Source organism: Lemur catta, chromosome 2 (genome assembly GCF_020740605.2).
Source record: "Lemur catta isolate mLemCat1 chromosome 2, mLemCat1.pri, whole genome shotgun sequence".
In the NCBI taxonomy this organism is placed as follows: domain Eukaryota; kingdom Metazoa; phylum Chordata; class Mammalia; order Primates; family Lemuridae; genus Lemur; species Lemur catta.
The window spans coordinates 133,081,133-133,104,197 of NC_059129.1; the positions used below are offsets into that span (position 1 = coordinate 133,081,133).

General features: G+C 37.4%; 1 protein-coding gene across 2 annotated transcripts in view; it reads right to left on the reverse strand.

Moving 5' to 3' along the window:
* Nucleotides 1-20,732, reverse strand: part of PPIL4 (peptidylprolyl isomerase like 4) — a 36,331-nt gene extending 15,599 nt beyond the window's left edge. The window contains exons 1-9 of one of the 2 annotated variants that reach the window (XM_045544556.1): nt 20,582-20,732; nt 15,977-16,044; nt 15,825-15,889; nt 15,462-15,579; nt 12,254-12,396; nt 11,262-11,358; nt 10,420-10,536; nt 5,093-5,217; nt 3,940-4,006 (exon numbers count right to left, since the gene is read on the reverse strand). In XM_045544556.1, coding sequence (XP_045400512.1) covers nt 3,940-4,006; nt 5,093-5,217; nt 10,420-10,536; nt 11,262-11,358; nt 12,254-12,396; nt 15,462-15,579; nt 15,825-15,889; nt 15,977-16,044; nt 20,582-20,651 — 870 coding nt within the window. In that variant the 5' untranslated portion in view covers nt 20,652-20,732. Of the gene's footprint in view, nt 1-3,939; nt 4,007-5,092; nt 5,218-10,419; nt 10,537-11,261; nt 11,359-12,253; nt 12,397-15,449; nt 15,580-15,824; nt 15,890-15,976; nt 16,045-20,581 lie in introns of both variants that reach the window. The other variant, XM_045544555.1, reaches the window with a different exon arrangement.
* Between the last annotated feature and the right edge of the window lie 2,333 nt (nt 20,733-23,065).

Here is a 23,065-nt window from a genome sequence, read left to right on the forward strand (position 1 = left end):
TGCAAATACTCAATTTACTTATATCTAAATAATAGTTTATTTATAAAGAAATCTTTATAAAACTGAGAAACTGATTCAAAGATATATATATGGAAATGCAAAACACAAAAATACCCAAGACAATTTTCAAGAACAAAGTTGGAGGACTCACACTACAAGATATTAAGACATTATAAACCTATAGTGATTAAAATCTTTATAAAATTGAGAAACTGATTCAAAAATATACATATGGAAATGCAAAAGACAAAAATACCCAAGACAATTTTCAAGAACAAAGTTGGAGGACTCACACTACAAGATATTAAGACATTATAAACCTATAGTGATTAACATGATGTAACAGTGGTACAAGAATAGCAAATAAGCCAGTGCAATAGCACAACATCCAGAAACAGATTTTACACATATATAGATACCTGATTTATAACACAAGTGGCACTGCACAGCTGTGGAGATAGTACAACCTTTTCAATAAATGGTGCTGGGTCACTTGGCTACTCAACGCAAGAAAAATACAACTTAACATAAAATACACACACAAAAATCAAATTGTAGATTTGAGTGAGAAACAATTTCACAAAGCTTCTAAAAATAGCATAGAAGAATATCTTCAGGCTGGGCACAGTGGCTCACACCTCGACTCCTAGCACTCTGGGAGGCCGAGGTGGGAGGATCGCTCAAGGTCAGGAGTTTGAGACCAGCCTGAGCAAGAGTGAGACCCTGTCTCTACTAAAAATAGAAAGAAATTAGCTGGACAACTAAAAATATATTGAAAAAATTAGCTGGGCATGGTGGCACATGCCTGTAGTCCTAGCCACTCAGGAGGCTGATACAAAAGAATTGGTTGTGCCCAGGAGTTTGAGGTTGCTGTGAGCTAGGCTGACACATGGCACTCTAGCCTGGGCAACAGAGTGAGACTTTGTCCCCCCGCCCCCCCCCCCCCAAAAAAAAGAAGAATATCTTCATGACTTTGGAATAAGCAAAGATTTTTTAAATAGGCCATAAAAAGGAAGAAAAATATTGATAAACTAAATTAAAATTAGAAATTTCTGTTTATCAAAAGACACCATTAAGAAAGGGAAAAGGCACGTCTACAGTTCCAGCTACTCAAGAGGATGAGGTGAGAGGATCACCTGAGCCCAGGAGTTTGAGTCCAGCCTGGGCAACATAGCAAACCCCATCTCTTAAAAAAAAGAAAAAAAAAAAAAAAAAGACAATCCATAGAGCAGAAGATATCTGTATCACATAAAACCAAAAAAGAGCTCACATCTAAAAATATAAAGAATTCTTACAAACCAAAAAGCAGGGCATGGGGGGCCAGAAGTGGCAGAAGTCAGGCAAATAAATAATATATCCTATGGTGTCAATGATAGAATGGCAGTGTCAGGTCTACAAAAATTTTTTCATAGCAAACCAAAGGTAAAGATCCTCTTTCTGCTGGCACCAAGGTACCTTGTATGTATCATTTCTATTATATCTGACACCGTGTCTAGGTAAATTTATTATGTGTCTGTCTTACTCAACCCTTCATTATTCATCTTATAACTCTAGGCTTTACTGCAGTGCCTGAAACATAGAAGGTGCTCAATAAATGCTTTGGAATAACTCTAACTTACAATGAGCTACTAGTGAATACACATTAGTCCAAGCTACATAAAGAAATAGCATAGCACAGCAGCTAAACTCAACAGGAACAGTTCGAGATATACCTAAGTTCAAATCCCAGCTATGATATTCACTAAGTGTGTGATTTTGAACAAGTCGTATTATCACTATGTGTCTCGGTTTACTTCTTTGTAAAAGGAGGATAGTATCTATCTTACAGACTTGTGAGGATTAAATGCAAGAAAAGTAACATAATGCCTGGTTTAAAGTACATATCTGAACAACATAAGCTATCATCTCATTATAGATCTAGAAGGGACCATCTAATCCACTATCCAAGTTTTATTTAAAAGGAAGGTAAAAAAGGGTTAAATAACCTGTCAAATATCATATCAGGTCATTAAACATGAAATATCCAATTTTGAATCAAAAGTATAGTTTATTATATCTCAAACAAGAAGCAATACAATTAATCAAAGTATGTGCCTGAACTATAGACACAGTTTTGGCATCTTAACGCTAGCCTGTTTATGCCAGCACCGAAGCAGCCTGGAGAGTAGAGATGAAATCATGAAAGGCATTTTCCACAGCTTGTTGAGAATTGAATATTTTTCCTGGAAAGAAGTGGTAGTCAGTTGGTGCAAGGTCTGGTGAATACTGGGGATGACAGAAAGTTTCCAAGTCCAGCCTCTGTAGTTTGAGCAGTGCTGTTTGTGCTACGTGTAGTCAAGCATTGTCTTGCAAGAGGATTGGCCTGTTTCTGTTGATCAGTCTTGGCAGCTGAATCACAAGCATCCATCCGTTGTAATCGACTGACCAGGTTTCATGAAACTATAGTGGATAATACCAGCACTGGACCACCAGACACCATTAACATTTTTTGATGAATATCCGGTTTGGGACTGTTGTTTTGGCACTTCATCTTTATCCAACCATTGTGACAAACACTTGTGATTATCAAAAAGAATCCATTTCTCATCACATGTAACAACATGGTATAGAAATATTTGCCTTTATGTTGTGACTGCAAAGAAAGGTAAGCTTCAAGATGATTTCTCTTCTGACGCTCCTTTAATTCATGTAGAATCCATCTATCCAGCTTCTTTCTTTATCTTGCTGATTTGTTTCAAATGGTCCAATATTGTTGGAATAGAAATATCAAACTTGCTGCTAATTCACACGTAGGTTGAGATGGATTCAATTCCACTACAGCTTTCAGCTCATTATCCACCTTGGTCTCAGGTCACCCATGTGGCTCATTTTCAAGATTAAAATCTCCAGAACAGAATTTCTCAAACCACTGATATACTGTGTGTTCATCAGCCACATCCTTCCCAAACACTTCGTTGATATTTCGAGCTATCTATACTGCATTAGTTCCACGATGGAACTTATATTCGAAACTAACATGAATTTTTGACTTAGCCATGGTTTCACAAAAATAGCTCTAAAAAAAAAATTTTGAAAGATAATCACAAGCCAAAGCATGTGTTTCAAACACTGAGAATGTATCTTCACAATAAAAATAAAACAAGAAGCATCGAACTGAAATGTCAGAGATATCACCTGTCAAACTTAATACTTAAAGAAATTGGACATTTCATACTTTAATAACCTAATACAATATCTGGCTAGTGACAGAGCTTGCATTAATGCCTAGATCTTAACACCCAGTTCAGTTCACTTTCTATTATTCAATTATGTCTTCACTTAAGTAACACTGAAAAATCATGAAGAGTCTGTGAAGGACTTTACATAAAACTTGAAAAGTTCTAAACATACATTCATGCACACTGTACCTGAACCTAAAGTAAAGGTATATACATTAACATCAACAGATGCTGGCTGGGTGCGGTGGCTCACACCTGTAATCCTAGCACTCTGGGAGGCAGAGGCGGGAGGACTGCTTGAGCTTAGGAGTTCGAGACCAGCCTGAGCAAGAGCGAGACTTCGTCTCTACTAAAAATAGAAAGAAATTAGCCAAACAACTAAATATAGAAAAAATTAGCTGGGCATGGTGGCACGTGCCTGTAGTCCCAGCTACCCAGGAGGCTGAGACAGGAGGATCGCTTGAGCCCAGGAATTTGAGGTTGCTGTGAGCTAGGCTGATGCCACAGCACTCTAGCCCCAGCAACAGAGAGACACTGTCTCAAAAAAAAAAAAAAAACCCAGATGCTGAATTTATTCCCTATTTGAATATAATGAAGTTAATTTTCTTAGGTGCCTAAAGGGTAATTCTAGAAACCAGAAAAAGTTCTGTATTTTTCACATTTTAATGTCACATAAAAAAAAAATAAATTCCAAACTTAATATATATGTATTAAAACATACCTTTTCAAATTCAATAAAAGCATAACAGAGGGACTCTCCTGTCTTCCAATCTCGGATAACTTCACAACTGAAAAAAAGTTTTTAAAAGTGATTAAAAAAAAGAAGAAGAAAGCATTCACTCTCACTCAAAACTGAAGAACAAAATAAGCCAGTTATCACAAGGCAAAGTTAAATTTAGAACATTTCTCCTAATTTTTTCAATAACAATTCTTTTCTAAAAACAGCTCATCAGCCTGGCAACTAAATTATATAAATTCTACTCTAAATGCTCTATGTAGGCCTATAGTCCTACAATCCCTAAGCACTGAAGAATAGAAATATTTAATTATCCTTTGGCAAAAGTAAACTGCTAAACAATTTTTAAAATCATAATGCATTTCTAGGCCAAATATAGATGAATTATAGAATATCTAATGCTACTGTAGAATAATGCATGCACATTCATAACATGTAAATATTTAGTAAGTTTATGTTTTGGATTTTGAATTTTAACATAAGCCAAGCTCAAATTTAACACTGTAAGTATAACTATTACACAGAACTAACCTATCAAAATAACCAAGTGAAGGGCTAATAAGCTGGAATTGAAAAGCACCTGGTTTGTCCCTTTCCCCATGTATAAGTCTCATTTTAAAAACATAAAAGGAAATCCTAAACATAATATTTTATCAATTACAAAACAGACCTCTTTCTCACAGAAATACTAGCTTCACAGATTTTTGCGTTAATAATGTAGGGAAAATTAACCAAAAGAAAAATTTTGGAAAATTTAGATTTAAATTAATTTTGACATAGATTGCTGATAATTCTGGGAATTAATTGAGACAAATATATTAAATATTAAAGAAGGTTGTTGAGAATATCATAGAAGCAGACTTAAATTGTTCCACTCATTTCCTGTTTTAAAGTAAAAATGTTTGTATCGAGAGTGGGACAATCATTCAATTGTTTATGCATATGTGTTTATGTGTGTGTGTACACACACACATATACACTTTTGTTCCATACTGTCAAAAGACTCACCCATAAAAATTCACCAGTACAAAATTCACCCAGAATTCACAGACTCACCAAAAATATATTAATATCATCGGAAAACCATCAACTAATTCTAGTTTTTCCAAATTTCTCCTTTGTTAATTCTAGGGATTACCTTCTTATTGGCCCAAATCTTGAGAATATTATTTCCAGATCCTCATCTGTGGTCACAGGATTCAATTTACAAACAAACAGCACATTTTCTGGAGGTTTAATATCTGCATCAGGTAGGTCTCCCACCTCAATTATAAACAAGAACATAAATCAATTTCATTATTTATTTTCCACTCTAAATATCCTATCTAAGCCCACAATGCTGATTTCCCTAAAACATTTAAATTTACATTATAAACTGCAGGCTCAGCAAAAGAAATCTGAAACTACGCTATTCCTCATATTAATAATATCAATAGTTAATAAATTCCTGAATCATACTTTGTGTGAACACTGTGCTTGGGGCTTCAAATATATTACTGCTGATTCTTAAAACAATCCTGAAATTTCTGTTTTAAAGTCAAGTAAAGAAAATCCAAAAAGGTTAAACAAGTAACTTGCCAAGGCTACATAGTAGTAAGCAACAGAGCTGAGATTTGAACTCAGCTCTATCTGGCTTCAAAGTCCCAATTTTAGGCCGGGTGCGGCGGCTCAGGCCTGTAATCCTAGCACTCTGGAAGGCCGAGGCGGGAGGATCGCTCAAGGTCAGCAGTTCAAGACCAGCCTGAGCAAGAGTGAGACCCCCATCTCTACTAAAAATAGAAAAATTAACTGGGTGTGGTGGTGTGCACCAGTATTCCCAGCTACTCGGGAGGCTGAGGCAGGAGAATCACCTGAGCCCAGGAGTCTGAGGTTGCTGTGAGCTAGGCTGATGCCACGGCACTCTAGCCAGGGTGACAGAGCGGGACTCTGCCTCAAAAAATAAAAAAATAAAAAAACAAAGCCCCAATTTTATCCCTACTTTTTCTTTGTTCAAGTATTTGATATATTTTTAAAAAGGAGAATTTATGTACAGTGTATCTACCTTACAAAGTATGAAAATAAAACCCACCTATGATGCTACTACCTGGCTTAAAAACTAAAATGTTCCTCAATCCCATTATCCCTCTGTCTCTCTGAGATGACAAATACACTTTTTGGTTTTCCTTTCTGGTCATTCCCTTGCCTGTCAGAGTTTTACTACATAGTATGCACCTCCAAGCAATACATTATTTAGTTTTGCTTGTTTTTGAACTTTTGAAAAATATTATCATACTGAAGCAAGCCTTCTGTGATTTTTAATGCTTAATTCTTTCCACATTATTGTTCAAGATGGAATAGCAACAATTCCCAGAGAGTGTTTCTATTTTTTTCCTCTCATCCTCACCCTTTGACCTTCTACTTCAGCCAAACTGAAGTCAACTTCACAATCAACTAGTGCCATTAGCAGAGCACAGCACTTCCTACTGAAGAACCACTGAGGATGACAATAGGAGAGAACCATGATGACAGTATTGACTTCACTGTGGGAAAAATATTTCCCATGAGCCTTTAGGTGGGACAACAATATTCCTTTTCTTTTTTTTTTTCCAAATTTTTTTTTTGTTTTGAGACAGGGTCCTACTCTATCACTTGGGCTAGAGTGCAGTGGTGCCATCATAGCTCACTGCAACACTGAACTCCTGGGCTCAAGCAATTCTACCTCAGTCTCTCAAGCAGCTAGGACTACAGGAGTGGGCTGCCACATCCAGCTAATTTTTTTTTAATTTTTCATAGAGACAGAGTCTCACTGTGTTGCCCAGGCTGATCTGGAACTCCTGGGCTCAAGTGGTCCTCCCCCCTTGGCTTCCCAAAGTGCTAAGATGACAGGTGTGAGCTAACCCTCCCAGCCAACAATATTCCCTCATACATATATTCAATCTTAGAGATGATTTGTTAAAAATCATCATGTAAAGTGTTTCCTCTTGGATAAATACCTCCCTCCCCCCAAAAAATCTTGAAAATGAGAAACAGTAAGAAGCAACAGACCCAGTAAGATTTGCTCAATGTTTCTGAAATCTATCATAAAATAATAATCTATATCTAATAAGAATTATCGTAACACAGAAGGGGGAGAGCAAATTAGTAAAAATCCCCCAAAGCACCTGTAATATCCAAAGGGAAGCACACATCAGAAAAAAAGTTAATGAGTTAAAAAAGAACTTGTTCCTGCAGAACATTTAGGGGATTAAGAACTAATAATAATCAAATAAAAAATTGAAGAAATAACTTGTTATACTACTTCATCAAAGCTAACTTTAAAATACAATAAGAAATTTAAAACATTCATAACTGCTATGAGGTTCAAAACTAATTTTACAAAACACTAGTTGAATTATCATTACACACAAATAAAGTATTCTGTTTTCTTAGAAAACAGAAGAAACATGTTAACAGTAAGAATCAAAAGAACACAGGATCACCTATTACAATGGCTAAAATCAAGAATAATACCACCAAATGCTGGCAAGAATGTAGAGAAAAAGCAACTCTCATTCATTGCTGGTAGGAATGCAAAATGTACAGCCACTTTGGAAGACAGTTTGGCAGTTTCTTACAAAGCTAAACCATATAATCCAGCAATTGCACTCCTAGATATTTACCCAATGCAACAAAAACTTATGCCCACACAAAAATCTGTACACAAACGGTTACAGTAATTTTATTCACACTTGCCAAAACTTGGAAGCAACCAAGATATCTTTCAATAGGTGAATGGATAAATAAACCATGGTACATCCATACAATGAAGTATTATTTAGCAATCAAAAGAGATAGACTATCAAGTTTATTTCTGTGACAAGGCAGAACCTTAAATGTGTATTGCTAAGTTAAAGAAGCCAATCTAAAAAGGCTACATACTGTATGAGTCCAATTATATGACATTTTGGAAAAGCTAAAACTATATAGACAGTAAAAAGATCAGTGGGACTTTGTTATAGTTTTAACCTCAATCAAGTTCATCAACTAAAAGAAAAATGGGCTCACGCCTGTAATCCCAGCACTTTGGGAAGTCAAGGGAGGAGGATTGCTCGAGGCCCAGAGTTTGAGACCAGCCTAAGCAACATAGCAAAACCCCAACTCTACAAATTTTTTTTTTTTAAATTAGCAGGGTGTGGTGGCAAGCACCTGTGGTCCTAGCTACTGGGAGACTGAGGCAAGAGGATCCCTTGAGCCCAGGAGTTCAAGGTTGCAGTGAGCTGTGATCACTGTACTCCAATCTGGGCAACAGAGTGAGACTTCTGTCTCCTTAAAAAAAAAAATCAGTAGTTGCCAGGAAAGGAGGGTGGGGTGGGGTGATGAACAGGTGGAGCACAGGTGATTTTAGGGCAGTGAAATTATTCTGTATGATCTTGCAATACTGGATATGTTATACGTTTGTCAATTCCATAGCATGTACACACAAAGAGTGAATCCTAATGTAAACTATGGATTTTAGTTAATAATAATGTATTAATATTGGCTTATCAATCCTAACAAATGTACCACACTAATGCAAGATGTTAATAATGGGAAAAACTGTGGGAAGAATGGAGGAGGGAGTACACAAGAACTCCGTACTTTCTATTCAATTTTTCTCTAAACCTAAAATTACTCTAAAAAGTGGTCTAATTATTAAAAACAAAACAAAAAAAGGAATCCAACTGAGTCCATATTGATAGTGAACAGGTAGATAAGCTGACAAGAAAGGAGGGCTCTTGCTTACAGTAGAATGGAGGACAACAATTGTGGAAGAGTGGTAGAGTTGGGAAATTACCTTATTGCACTCATCAGAGTCAAGATTGGTTCAGGCAAAAATCATACATGGGTAAGAAATTTAGGGGGAAAATTTGACAAGGAATAAGATATTCGAAAGGTCTCAAAGTATCTTGCCACAGATTGTTTACTGGAGACACCAGGCAGCAGATTAACTTAACCAGGTGATCAAAATTACTATTTTCCAATGAGGGGCAGATCGATGTCCTGTACCTCCAGATGTGACATCTGAGGAGGACAAAACATTACTCATATACTATTTTGGCTATGCGCACATAACTTAAATCTAATCATGAGGCAAAAGTAGATAAACCTAAATTGAAAAATATTCTATAAAATAAATGATCTGCAGTCTTCAAAAATGTTAATGTCATGAAAAACAAAAACAGGTTAAGGGGCCCTTCCAGATTAAAGAGACTACAAAGGCCAGGCACGGTGGCTCATACCTGTAATCCTAGCACTTTGGAAGACCAAGGCAGGAGGACTACTTGAGAACAGGAGTTTGAGGCCAGCCTGGCCAATATTGAGACCTTGTCTCTACAAAAAGTAAAAAAATTAGCCCGGCATGGTGGCACATGCCTGTAGTCCCAGCTACTTGGGAGGATGAGATAAGAGGATGGCTTGAGCCCAGGAATCTGAGGTTACAGGGAGCTGTGATGACGCCACTGCACTCTAGCCTGGGAGACAGGGCAAGATCTTGTCTCAAAAAAGAAAAAAGAAATTGTAATACATTTTCTTCTGACATATACTTCCTAAACTGTTGCTGTTGAAAAGTCTAATAATCTATTGTTCTTTCCCTTATAAGTAACTTATTCCTTTTGCCCAGTTGCTCAAAAGATCTTTAAGTCCAGTAATTTTCTTTCTTCTGGGTCAATATTCTCAGATACACAGTGTGTTCATTAAAATGTGCATTTTCAAGGTTTTTTATTTCAGCAAAGTTTTCTTCAATTATATCCTTTAATATTTGTTCACTGAGACTGGTGATGTTAATATAATCTAAAAAAACCCCACAAATCTGAAAGTTCTATTATATAAAATAATAATAAAAACTTTATCATCCATTCATTCAAATATTTATTGATCATCTACCATGTGGTAAATACATCTATTCCACAAAAATAAGAAATAGAAAACAATGCCTTAGTCAGGTCAATTGATCATCTACTGACTGTTTCCCAAAGGACTTCATACTACTAGTAATACAGAGAAGGAATATATTTTAAAGCACTCAATTTCAACCTAGGTTTATTTTACCTTTCAACCACTATTCTATTTAATCTTAACATTTCAGTGGTATGATGAAGAATTATTCTTTGATATACATAAAATTCAGCCAAATAAACACTATTTAAAAATTGGATGAATAATTTCTCAAGACTTTATTTAAAAAAAGAAAAATGAGATGAATATTAAAAAACTGAAATTCAGTTAATATTTATAAGTGAGATATTCACTTCCCACTTTTTCAAAAGGCACTTGGCACTATATTGAAAGTGGAGCCAAATTTGTTATTTTCATATGCATTATCATATATCACCAAATTTAATCCATAAAAAATTTTTAGCTAGATTTTTAATATTTCAAGACTTATCAAAGGTCCAGAAATAAACTTTCAACGAGTATATATTAAATATGTTGCAAAACAACTACTTGAACAAAAGACTGTTATCTTACCATCTCTAAAAGAATAGCTTGAGTTTTAGCTTCTTTTTCTGCCTTTATTTCTTCTACTTCTTCAGCTGATCTCCCTTTGAAATCATCAATTTCTTCATCTGCTCCTATTCGACCACTCTGTAAGGCAGAATTTACTTTTAAAGAATAAAAAAATCAGAAAAACATGGAACACATTATTCTTACTTACATCAAATGTGCTAAAATACCAACTAAAACAAATTTATGACACTCTGAAAATTGATTTTAATTAATTCTAAAATATTAGCCAGATTGGGTTTCTGATTAAAAAGTCAAAATAAACATTTTTATAGACACTATCTGTTATCCAACTAACTACTGAATGAAGAAGATAAATGATCTTAGAATTAAGCACCAATCCCAACCATAAAGATAAACTCGACTTTGAGGGGTCATATTAAAACATATAGGAGAAAAGTTTGTGCCGTTCCACAGAAATTTCTGGGTTCTAGCCTGGCTCCAGGGTATCCCTAGTTGAAAAGTTCCCTCATAAGATGATGGTTTAATTTGGCCTTGAACCTATATTCCTAACTAGAGTTATGTGTCAAGAAAAACTTCCCCAAGGTGTTCACACAAGCTTCCAGAGCTAAGGTTGTTCCAGTAGAACACAAACTGGAAAAAAAAAAAAAATTAGGGAAATGAAAAGATAGCTAGATAAATGACTATCTCTGTAGAAGAGAAAAAGAACTCTAAACTTGTTCTAGTGTAATTAAGCAAGGTAATATAATAATTCTAAAGGAATAAGCTCTGGTAGACAAAAAAAGCTAAATCCATGCTAATCATTAACATGCATGTACATTTAATCACAAGAGGGCTCTACTTACATCTAATTGTTCCCTCGTGGGTTCTGGTGATCGATCAGGAATTAATAAATCAGGAGGGTCATCAAATGGATCATCTAAAATCACTGTATGATTTATCCTTAGAAAATAAACCCAAATTAAATGTTACATTTAAGTTATTTCAAAATCCATATTTTCATAGATTCTAATAACTTGAGTATCTCTAATGCCAAAAAAAAAATACTGTAAAAGGATATTATTACTCTAGGCATATTTTCATAATGAGTGCTACTGTTTTTCACTGTTTGATATCATATTTACTACCCTGCATTACTTTAAGATGTAAGCGAACATAAATGTCTAAATCTTAGAACTTCTGCCCTATTTCTCAATAATTTGCATTTAAAAAAAGTAAATTAGGCCAGGTATTCAGTGGCTTAGGGTGGTAATCCGAGCACTTGGGGAGGCTGAAGCAGGAGGATGGCTTGATTCCAGTTCAACACCAGTCTGGGAAACATAATAAGACCCCCATCTCTACAAAAAAATTTTAAAATTAGCTGGACATGTTGGCATGTGCCTGTAGTCCTAGCCACTAGGGAGGCTAAAATGGGAGGATTCCTGAGCCCAGAAGTTTGAGGTTACAGTGAGCTATGATCATGCCATGCACTCCAGTCTGGGCAAAAGAGCAAGATCATGTCTCAAAAAAAACAAATAAAAATAAAAGCCCTTTAAGTAGTATACCCCCTCCACCAAAAAAACCACCAAACTAAAACATTAATAAATTATTCCAAAACAATTATTTCACCCAACATAAGCAATTATAAATAATTATTACAAATGTAAAAATACAAAAGGTCCTTTTTATTATAAAGATTCTTATAGTCTCGTATTAACTCACATTGTGGAATTAGAATTATCCAGAAAACAGTCCTATGAATACCAGTCTCATGCATACCACTACTTGTGCATCATAATATTACACATCGTAATATTAAAACATTCTAGTACATTCAGATAGTAATTAGTAACCACACCTGATATCCTGATATGGTACAAAGTCCTTGTCAACAAAAGTCTCATTAATTTTCTTAATTATGTCCATGCCTTCTGTCACCTCACCAAATACTGTATGAACACCATCAAGGTAATCTAGACTTTCTCCTGTAGTAATAAGAAACTATATAGAAAGACACATAACACAAAAATATATATATATATAACTCAAACCGAAATCAGTTACAGACTGACAAAAAAATACTTACAGAAGTAAAACTACATTTACTGCACCGATTCTTACACACTTGTTACTAGAACTAAGTAAAAAGATTACACAAACTTTGCTTTATTGTGCTTCACAGGTAGTGTGTTTGAAAGGTTGTGGCAACCATGTGTCAAGCAAGTCTATTAGTGCATTTTCCAACAGCATGTGCTCACCTTGTGTCTCTGTGTCACATTTTGGTAATTCTGGCAAATTACAATCACACATGTTATGGTAGTCTGTGATCAGGGATCTTTGATGTTACTATTGTAATTGTTTTGGGGGTGCCATAAACTGTGCCCATATAAGATGGCAAATTCAATCCATAAATGTCATGGGTGTTCTGACTGCTCCACCAACCAGCCATTCCCCCATTTCTTTCCTGGTCCTCGGACCTCATTATTCCCTGAGACACAGCAATATTGAAATTAGGTCAATAACCCTGTAATGGACTCTAAGTGTTCAAGTAAAAGGAAGAATGGCACACCTTTCACTTTAAATCAAAAGTTAGAAATGATTAAGATTAGTGAGGAAGGCATGTTGGAAGCCAAGATAGGCTGAAAGCTAAGGACCCTTGCACCAAACAGTTAGCCAAGTTGTAAATGCATAGAAAAAGCTCTTGAAGAAAATTAGAAGTGCTACTCCTGTGAATACGTGAATGATAACAAAGTAAAACAGCCTTATTGCTGATATGGAGAAAGTTTTAGTGATTTGGATAGAAGATCAAACCAGCCACAACACTCCCTTAAGCCAAAGTTCAATCCAGAGGAAGGCCCTAAATTTCTTCAATTCTATTGAGGATGAAAGAGGTGAGGGAGCTGCAGAAAAAAAGTTTGAAGATAGTAGAGGTTGGTTAATGAGGTTTAAGGAAAGAGGCCATCTCCACAACATACAACTGCAAGGTGAAGCAGCAAGTTGATGTAGAAGCTGCAGCAAGTTATCCAGAGATCTAGCTAAGATTATTGATAAAGGTGGCTACATGAAATAACAGATTTTCCATGTAGAAAAAACCTTATATTGGAGGAAAATGCCACCTCGGACTTCCATAGCTAGAAAAGACAAGTCATGCCCGGCTTCGAAGGACACGTTGACTCTCTTGTTAGGGGCTAATGCAGCTGGTGACAAAGTTGAAGCCAATGATTGTTGACCATTCTGAAAATCCTAGAACCCTTAAGAATCATGCTAAATCAACTCTGTGCTCTATAAATGGAACAACAAAGACTGGATGACAGCACATCTGTTTACAGTGTGGTTCACTAAATATCTTAAGCCCACTGTTGAGACATGCTGCTCAGAAAAAATGATTCCTTTCAAAAGATTACTGCTCATTGATAATGCACATGGTCACCCAGGAGTTGGAGATGTAATAAGGAGATTACTGTTGTTTTCATGTCTGCTAATACAAAATCCATTGTGCAGGCCATGGATCAAGGAGTATTTTCAACTTTCAAGTTTTATTATATGAGAAATACAGCCAGGTGCAGTGGTGTGCACATATAGTATAAGCTACTCAGGAGGCTAAGGTGGGAGGATCACTTGAGCCCAGCTTGGGCAACTTAGCAAGACCCCATCTCTAAAAACAAAAATAAAGAAATACATTTTGTAAGGCTGTAGATGTCTTAGACAGTGACTGCTCTGATGGATCTGGGCAAAGTACACTGAAAACCTTCTGGAAAGGATTCACCATTCTAGATGCCATTGAGAACATTCATGATTTATGGGAAGAGGTCAAAATGTCAACATTAACAGGACTTTAGAAGAAGTTGATTCCAACCTTCATGGATAACTTTGAGGGGTTTAAGACTTCACTAACTGTAGACATGGTGGAAGTAGCAAAAGAACTAGAAGATGTGACTGAATTGCTGCAATCTCATTATCAAACTTGAAAGGATGTGAACTTGCTTCTTAAGGATGAACAAAGAAAGTGGTTTCTTGAGATGAAATCAACTCCTGGTGGAGTTAGTATGAACACTGTTGAAATGACAGCCAAGTATTTAGAATATTACATCAACTTGGTTGACACAGCAGCGGTAGGGTTTCTGGGGACTGACTCCAATTCTGAAAGAAGTTCTACTGTGGGTAAAATGCTATCAAACAGCATTGCATGTTACAGAGAAATCTTTCATGAGAGGAAGAGTCCATCTATGTGGCAAACTTATTTGTTGTCTTAATTTAAGAAATTGCCACAGCACCCAACCTCCAGCAACCACCACCCTATCAGTCAGCAGCCATCAACATTAAGGCGAGACTCCACCCTCCATCAACTAAAAGCTGATGACCTGCTGCCGGCTCAGATGATTAGTAGCATTTTTTATCAATATTTTTAAATTAAAGTATATACATTGTTTTTAGACCTAATGCTATTGTACACTTAATACACTGCAATGTAGCATAAATATAACTTTTATATGCACTGGGAAACCAAAAAATTCATGTGACTTGCTTTATTGTGATATTCACTGTATTACAGTAGTCTGGAACCAAATCCCAATATCTCCAAGGTATGCCTGTATATAAAATATCAACACATACACAGATGTCCCCTTGATTGTTTAAAATATTTGGACAAACCATGGCTCAACTTCTTCATGTGTACTCAGTGGAAAATGAAAGCACTTACACCAATGGAGTTGCTGTGAGGATTAAACAAGACAATGAATGTACTCAGCAAAATCTGTTTTTAAAAGAGAACAAATACTGAAACGAAATGGGCCACAAATACCAACAGTGATAATCAAGTATGGTAGAACTGTGGGTAATGTTATTCTTTGTACATCTGTGTATTTTTTAATTTCCTCACAATGGGTATGTCTTACATTTAAGAGGATAAAATAATGTTTTAATATTAAAAAGGGCAACTTTTTTCTCCTAACAAATATCTTTGATTGAAACTTTCTTACTGGACAGTTAAAGAAGATAACTCTGTGGGTTCCTTCTAGTCCTTCATTTCTAAGCAAAGCTCATGTCCTCACCCATTTCCTAACCTGAGATCCATGCTGATCACTGCCATTGTTCACCATGGACACAGTGCCTTTCTTCTTGTGCTTAATTCTTGGTACTTTTTCTGCCTCAAAAAAGCTTGCTTGATCACCATACAGTTGACTGAAAATAAATATAATAAGGTCATACAATATACGTAGTCTCAAAATGAAACACAAAAGTACTAGTAATGTACGTGGTTGCCAACCACTTTTTTATAGAAATGCCCCTATGATTCAAAATATTTTTCTTGTTTACAACAGACATTTAGGGAACTTGGAGAAAAATCCTAAATTTGAACCATATTTTAAAATGCAGATTGAAATGAGCAATTCTATTTTTCCTCATTTAAGAATAAGAGAACTTACCCAAAAATAGACTCTCCTCCACGACCAGTCCCTGTAGGATCACCAGTTTGTATGATAAAATCCCTCTATAATACACAGGATTCTTTGTTAATTAACAGAATATGCTAGGTGGTTTCAATAACAAAGGACATGACTAATATCTACCAACTTACCTGTACATTGTGAATAAGGCAATAATTATAGTATTTTATTTTGCACAACTTCAGGAAATTCAAGCAGGCTGAAAGAAAGTAAATACTAAATTTATCACAGTAATCCACAAATTATTTTTAAACAAGTAAAAGCACAGTACAATTTAATTTCTAAATAACCATTAAAAGAAAAGTAAAAAAACAGTCAAGTATCCAAAACTATAAAGAAGAGCAGTAGGTCTAGGAAAAAAACAACGTATTTTAAATTATCTTTTTATGTTTTTTTCATGGGACTTTTTGGGCATCTGAGCTAATATAGGAAATGGACACTTATCTGGAATAAGCCATCATTTATTGATAAATTAATTTAATTAAGAGAAAAAGAACAATTAAAGAGATACTATTAATATAATGGTAAGGATCTAGCAGAAGATATGAAAATGGGTACAGATTATATAAATTAAGAAAAATAAAACATCCAAGGTCAAATTTTTTTACAGTGGTTAAATAACCCTTCACAAAAATTCATACTTACCATGAACAAGCTTTCTCATATAAATTCATTTGCTTATCCAACAAACATTTACTGAGTATCTACTAGATGCTTGACACTGCCATCACAAATGCCACTGAACTGTGGTCCCTGCCCTCAACAAGTTCACAGTCTAGTTGTGGAAAGACATGCTAACAAGTTCTTAAGGCGCTAAGTTAGAAACCAGAAAGACAGTAACATCTATTAGGCAGTCCCTGGCCTCAAGGAGCTTACATTAAACTAGGGTCCTCACACCTGAACACAAGTAGTTACAATTCTAGGCATATCTAATTAATATCATTTATGTCACTTAAATAGTAACACGATAAAAAGTAATTTAATAAATGCCACAAGAGTTCAAAAGACACTGTTTCTGGGTAGGGAAATTAGAAGACCTCCCAGGGAGGCTTAAGGCAAACATTAAAAGAACCAGATTGGCAGAGAGTAAAGATGAGCATTTTATTCTTGGAAGATATGAAAATATCTGAAAGTGGGGGCCAGGCGCGGTAGCTCACGCCTGTAATCCTAGCACTCTGGGAGGCCGAGGCAGGTGGATCGCTCAAGGTCCAGGAGTTCGAGACCAGCCTGAGCAAGATCAAGACCCTGTCTCTACTAAAAATAGAAAGAAATTACCTGGCCAACTAAAGATATATATAGAAAAAAATTAGCGGGGCATGGTGGCACATGCCTGTAGTCCCAGCTACTCGGGAGGCTGAGGCAGTAGGATCGCTTAAGCCCTGGAGTTTGAGGTTGCTGTGAGCTAGGCTGACGCCACAGCACTCACTCTAGCCCAGGCAACAGAGCGAGACTCTGTCTCAAAAAAAAAAAAAAAAAGGAAGAAAAAGAAAATATCTGAAAGTGGGAATTTAAATTTTTTTGGCAGGGCGGGACTAGTCCAACAGACCAGTCAAGTTTTGTAATATTCTGGTATTACAAAGTAGTAGAGGGTAAAAAGCTGGAAAGATGGGGCTAAACTCCTAGGGAGTGCTGAATATCAGGCTTTCAGTTGTTTTTCCCAAATATATTTCTGGGATTCTTGTTAAACCTGGACAATAGATAAAAGTTATAATAAAATGTGTCATGTGGTTTATAAAAAGACCTGAGACAGAGCAGAAGAAACAGCTAACTCTGCTTAGGGAAGAGCGAGAGCTTTACAGAAGAGATCATGTTTAATCTGAGATCTAAATAATAAGTAAGAAAAAAAGGAGTAGAATGTGCAAATAAGAAATAACTAGAAAAGGAATAGTCCTTTTTACTAGAAAACAAAAATAATGATCTAAGAAATGATCATCAACGGCTGCCAAAATCTTTGGATGGAAAGCTGATGGGAACACTTTATAAAGGTGACAAGACCTAAATCCACTGACCAATTTTAACGTCACAAAAAGAGTCAACTAGACATCAAGTACCTCCTGAATGTGATGCAGCTGAAAGTACACATTATCTTATATCAAATATTCTTGCCAAAAACTTTAAACCTGAATCTGATCAAGGCTCTAGAACTAAGTAGCAATTTATAGGAAATAGAATAGAGAAATATGTTAAAAGACACAGCAGGGAAATAATCAAATGCAAAATGAGAGAAATTTTACAAATTTCAAACATAGACAAATCAACCAGAGTCCTTCTAGAAAATTTTTCAAGAAAGAAAAGGGGAAGAGGGGAGAACCTATAGATTAAAATATATTTAAGAGTATATTAACCAATTTAATATATGGACCTTGTTTGGATCTTAATTCAAATTACCCGTTTTTAAAATGTTTATGAGATAATAAGAAAGTTTAAATGATATAAGAAATTACTACTAATTTTCAAGGTATGATAATGATTTGTGGTTCTGTTTTTTTTTTAAAGTCCTTATCTTTTAGAGATACATACTGAAGTAATGACAGATTAAATTTATTTAATTACAGATTAAATAAATCCAGTGGAGGTGAGGGTATTATAAATGAAATAAGATTAGCTATGTGTTGACAACTGTTAAACAAAACTGGTCATGCATACATGAGAGTTCATTTACATGATTCTGTCTACTTCTGTATGTTTTAAATTTTCTACAATTAAAAGCAAAAAAAAAAAAGGAAGAAAGAAAGGGAGGAAGTAGGTAAGTCTGGATAAGTTTATTACAGAATAAACAGACATACATATAAGGAGATACCCAATCATATGCTTATAAATACGTACACAGGGGGTGGACTTAATGTTCTTGGTGTTCCAGACTATCTTTGTAGAACCACTGCTTGTTAATTACATTGGGATAACCCTGCCTCCCCTTTAGTTCCTCACAACTCTGGGGAAAGAGGCTCACTTATTTTGCCAGGTGCTGCTCTACATGGATAGAGTGTCAAAGGAACTTAGAGCAAAACCAAGAGATAGAAATAAAATTCCCTCATTCAGTGTCTGGTTACAAAAAAAAATTTTTTTTTAATGCCTATAATATTCTTTTAAACCCTGGATCTAGCCATACTTAAAGCCAACTTTACCCCAATAACATGAGGCAATTAATCTTCTTTGTTTAAGCCAGTTTGAGTTGGGTTTCTATTAATTGCACAGTCCTAACCAATACAGCACATTTATATGCATTAGTCAATATAATGAACCTCTAGTGTGTGCCCTTAAAGGAGCAGGCATTGTACTTGGTACTGAAGATACAGCGATAATTAAGGTGCAGTTCCTGCTCTCACTGAAGTTTACATTCTTGAGAGGAGACAAGATTTGTAAATAATTCCAGGACAATAGGTAAATGTTATAATAAAATGTGTCATGTGGTTTATATTTAATAAAAAGACCTGAGAAAGAGCAGAAGAAACGGATAACTCTGCTTAGGGAGGAGGGAGAGCTTCACAGAAGAGATCATGTTTGATCTGAGATCTACACAATGAGAAGTTTGCCAGAAGGGCAAGAATGGAGAGGAACGTGGGTTAGAGGCAACATAAGAATGGTAACGATGGTATGGGAGAGTTTGTAGTGTTTTTTTGGGGGGGTGGGGGTGGCGAGGAGGAGGGAGGAATAGCTGAGTGTGGGAGAAATCTTTGTAAGGCAGGAGGCACTTGTATAGTACTCCAACTTGTTTCAACCTCTTTGATAGGCTCTGCATTCCATGGGGGCAGGACCTTGATTGTAACAAACTGGTCTCCAGTTTCTTCCTACTCTAATACAGTCTTCACACTGCTTCCTATTATCTTCTCAAAACAAGTATGCCATACTTCAATCCTGCTTTTAAAACCTTCAAAGACTCTGGTCATCAGTAGAACACACAGGACTATTCACGATCTGACCTACAACGTATCTATCTGACCATACTCGCACTCTGCCATTCCACAACTCATACCATTCCTTCCGGCCAAGTTAAACTACTTGCCGTTACCAGAAAATTCCAAGCAAAGAAAACTCTCATTCTCACTCATCTTTGAACGAGCTAGTTCAAGTGTTCTACGGTCTTTGCTTGCCTCGCTTCTCCCCACCCCACCCACCAAGAATTACTTCCTCCTCTGGTTTCCATGGCAACTTACATTCTTCTACTACAACACTTAAAAAATTAAAATGGGTTCCCCCGTCAACTTCCTTCAATGGAAAATCAGACCCTCAAGAGCAAGACGCCTAGCCCAGGACTCAGCCCAGTGCCTTGCAGGCTCCGTTCCTACTCCCGGACAGCCTCTTCCTCCATCCACGCGGGATGCCCACATTCGTCGCGCTAAGCACATCCTACCTGCTTTCATAAAGACTTGACTGATTACACACCAAGCAATAGTTATGTTCCACTCACGAGAAAAGAAAGCACAGTAAAGCCACAAAAGCTATGCTTATTGTATATGCAGCCCGCGTAGCACACACACGCCCACACACCGCCCCCCAAATGACCGCAAGCACCCTCCACCCGACGGGCCAACACAAGATACGGAAGAAGGGCTGCTGAGGCTCAAACGAATTCTCACAAAAACTTTTCTAAGCAAACCCCGCTAATAAACAGCCCGGTCGCGGGCACCAGCAGCCCAGCAGCTCGAGCCAACGGCCCCCACGGACTGTGCAGAGAAGGGAAAGTAGGGGAATGAGCTCGGGGCCCCGGCGAGAAGTGAGCAGGGCACAGGCCTCACCGCGCGGCCGCTCCTCGGTGTACAGGTCGATGACGACGTCGCCCAAAGTGGTCTCCAGCAGAACCGCCATGGCGCCCTCTCCTCCTCCGCTACAAGCCCGCGGGCGTAACTGGCGCAGCCCGCCGACGTCTACGTCTTGCGTCACCCTCGGCGCGACGCCTGATTGCGTCATACCTCTGACGCCGCCGTCTCGTTCCAGCAGCGTCTTCTGTTCTGCACACGGCACGTCCAGCTGACGGGTTATCCCGGTTGGTCTCGCTCCCGGCGTGGCCCTTTTGAAAATCTCGGCCGGCCCTTGGCGACTTCCGCGGAAGCCTGTCGCGCAGAAGGGACCCAGTATAGCGTTTTGTGTCCATCTAAAGAACAGAGCGGCCCTCCGAGCGGCCCTTTCTTTGTATCCGGCAGAGGGCGCCCGCGGCATGGTCTTCTGCCACCTCCTTTTTGGAATGACTCCTGGGGTTTCCTCGTAAGTCTTTTTTTTCTCTATCTCTCCTTCCTTCCTCCCCTCCCCTTCCATTCCCTCCCTTCCCTCTTCCCTTCCCTTCCTTCTCTTTCTCCTCCCCCTTCCTCTCTTTCTTCCATCCCTCCCTTCTTCTCTCCCTCCCTTCCTCTCTTTCTTTCTTTTCTTCCCTTTCCTTCCTTTTTTTTTTTTAGACAGAGTCTCACTCTGTCGCGCGGCTAGAGTACAGTGGCGTCAGTGACGTCATCGTAGCTCACTGCAACCTCAAACTCCTGGGCTCAGTGATCCTCCTGCCTCAGCCTCCGAAGTAGCTGGGACTACAAGCACATGCCACTACACCCGGCTAATTTTTTATATTTTTAGGGGGTCTTTCTTTTGCTCAGGCTATTCTCTAACTCCTGAGCTCAAGCGATCCTCCTGCCTAGGCCTCCCGGGATTACAGGCGTGAGCGTTCACGCTGGGCCCAGAATGGCTATTACTAAAAAGACAAAAAATAACAGATGTTGGAGAGGATGTAGAGAAAAGGAAACTCATACACTTCTGGTGGGAATATAGCCACTATGGAAAACAGTATACAGATTGATCAAAAAACTAAAAATAAAATTACCATTCGATCCAGCAATCCCACTACTAGGGTATCTACCCAAAAGAAAAGAAATCAATATATCAAAGGGATATCTGCACTCACATGTTTATTGTGGCACTATTTACAATAGCAAAGATACAGAATCACCCTAACTGACCATCAATGGATGAATGGATAAAAAAATATGGTATATATACATAATGGAATACCATTTGGCCATAAAAAAGAATGTAATCATGTCATTTGCAGCAACATGGATGGAACTAGAGGTAAGCGAAATAACCCAGGCACCAAAAGACAAATATCGCATGTTCTCTCTTATATATGGGAGCTAAAAAATTGGATCACATGGAGGTAAAGCGGTGGAAAGATACATAAGAGACGAAGAAGGGTGAGTGAGGGGGTGGGAGGAGGATGAAGAGAAGTGGGTTAAAGGGTACAGACATACAGTTAGAATAAATTCAGTGTTTGATAGCAGAATAGGGTAACTATAGTTAAACAAAAATGTATTGTACTCAGGTACATGAATACCCTAAATATCCTGACTTGATCACTATGTATTATATACATGTAACAAAATTTCACATGTACCCCATAAGTTTGTTCAAATAAAAAAAAAATATATCAACATCACCAACCACCATGACTAATTTCTCTTATTTTGACATCATCTACCTACTCTGAACAACCATGTTGAAATGTTTGTAGCCGTACTAAAATTGTCAAAAGTATAATCCTGATACTGCATTAAATGAGCTGTCTTCTACCTAATTGTATATACAAAAACCCACATATTTATGCTCATATGGTACAGAAGTATTCCTGTGTTTGACAAAGCCAATATGATTTCCTTTACTCAGTGTCCACCCCTTTCCCTGCTTTTTCCTCTCATACCCTAAGGAATCCCAGTTTGGTGAATTGAGATTCATCCTAGTCACTGTTGTCATCACATTTATAGTGAGATATATGCATGGAACAGTGGCAGGTGTCAGGGCTTGAGAGAACGTTTTGTTTGGCTGGAAAACAGGATATTCTGCCCTTTCTAGAAACCTGCTTCATCTTCCTGTCCTTGTGAAGTACTTTAACTGCCCTTTCTTTGTTGTGATAATTTTTTCGTTGACCTCTTTAGTATATACTGATAAGGTATTTTAAAACATAGGTTTTATTATTTTTCAGGCATGGAGAGGCCAATAGATCAGGAGACAATTGCCACTGAAAGGATAGTTTGTTACAGTTCCTGGACTAGGATGAGGTAGTGAGGAGGGGAAGACACCACACCTTGCAGGGCCACATGGGGAAGCACCAGGGTGTGTCAGAAGGCTGGGGAGGAGAGGAAAGCAGAAGCAAAGAGCCTTTGTGTTTTCCAAGGGAAAGACAAGGCAGGGCAGAGCAGGGTAAGCAGGCTTAGGATTGGCTGGTTTGAAAAATTTCAGCAGGC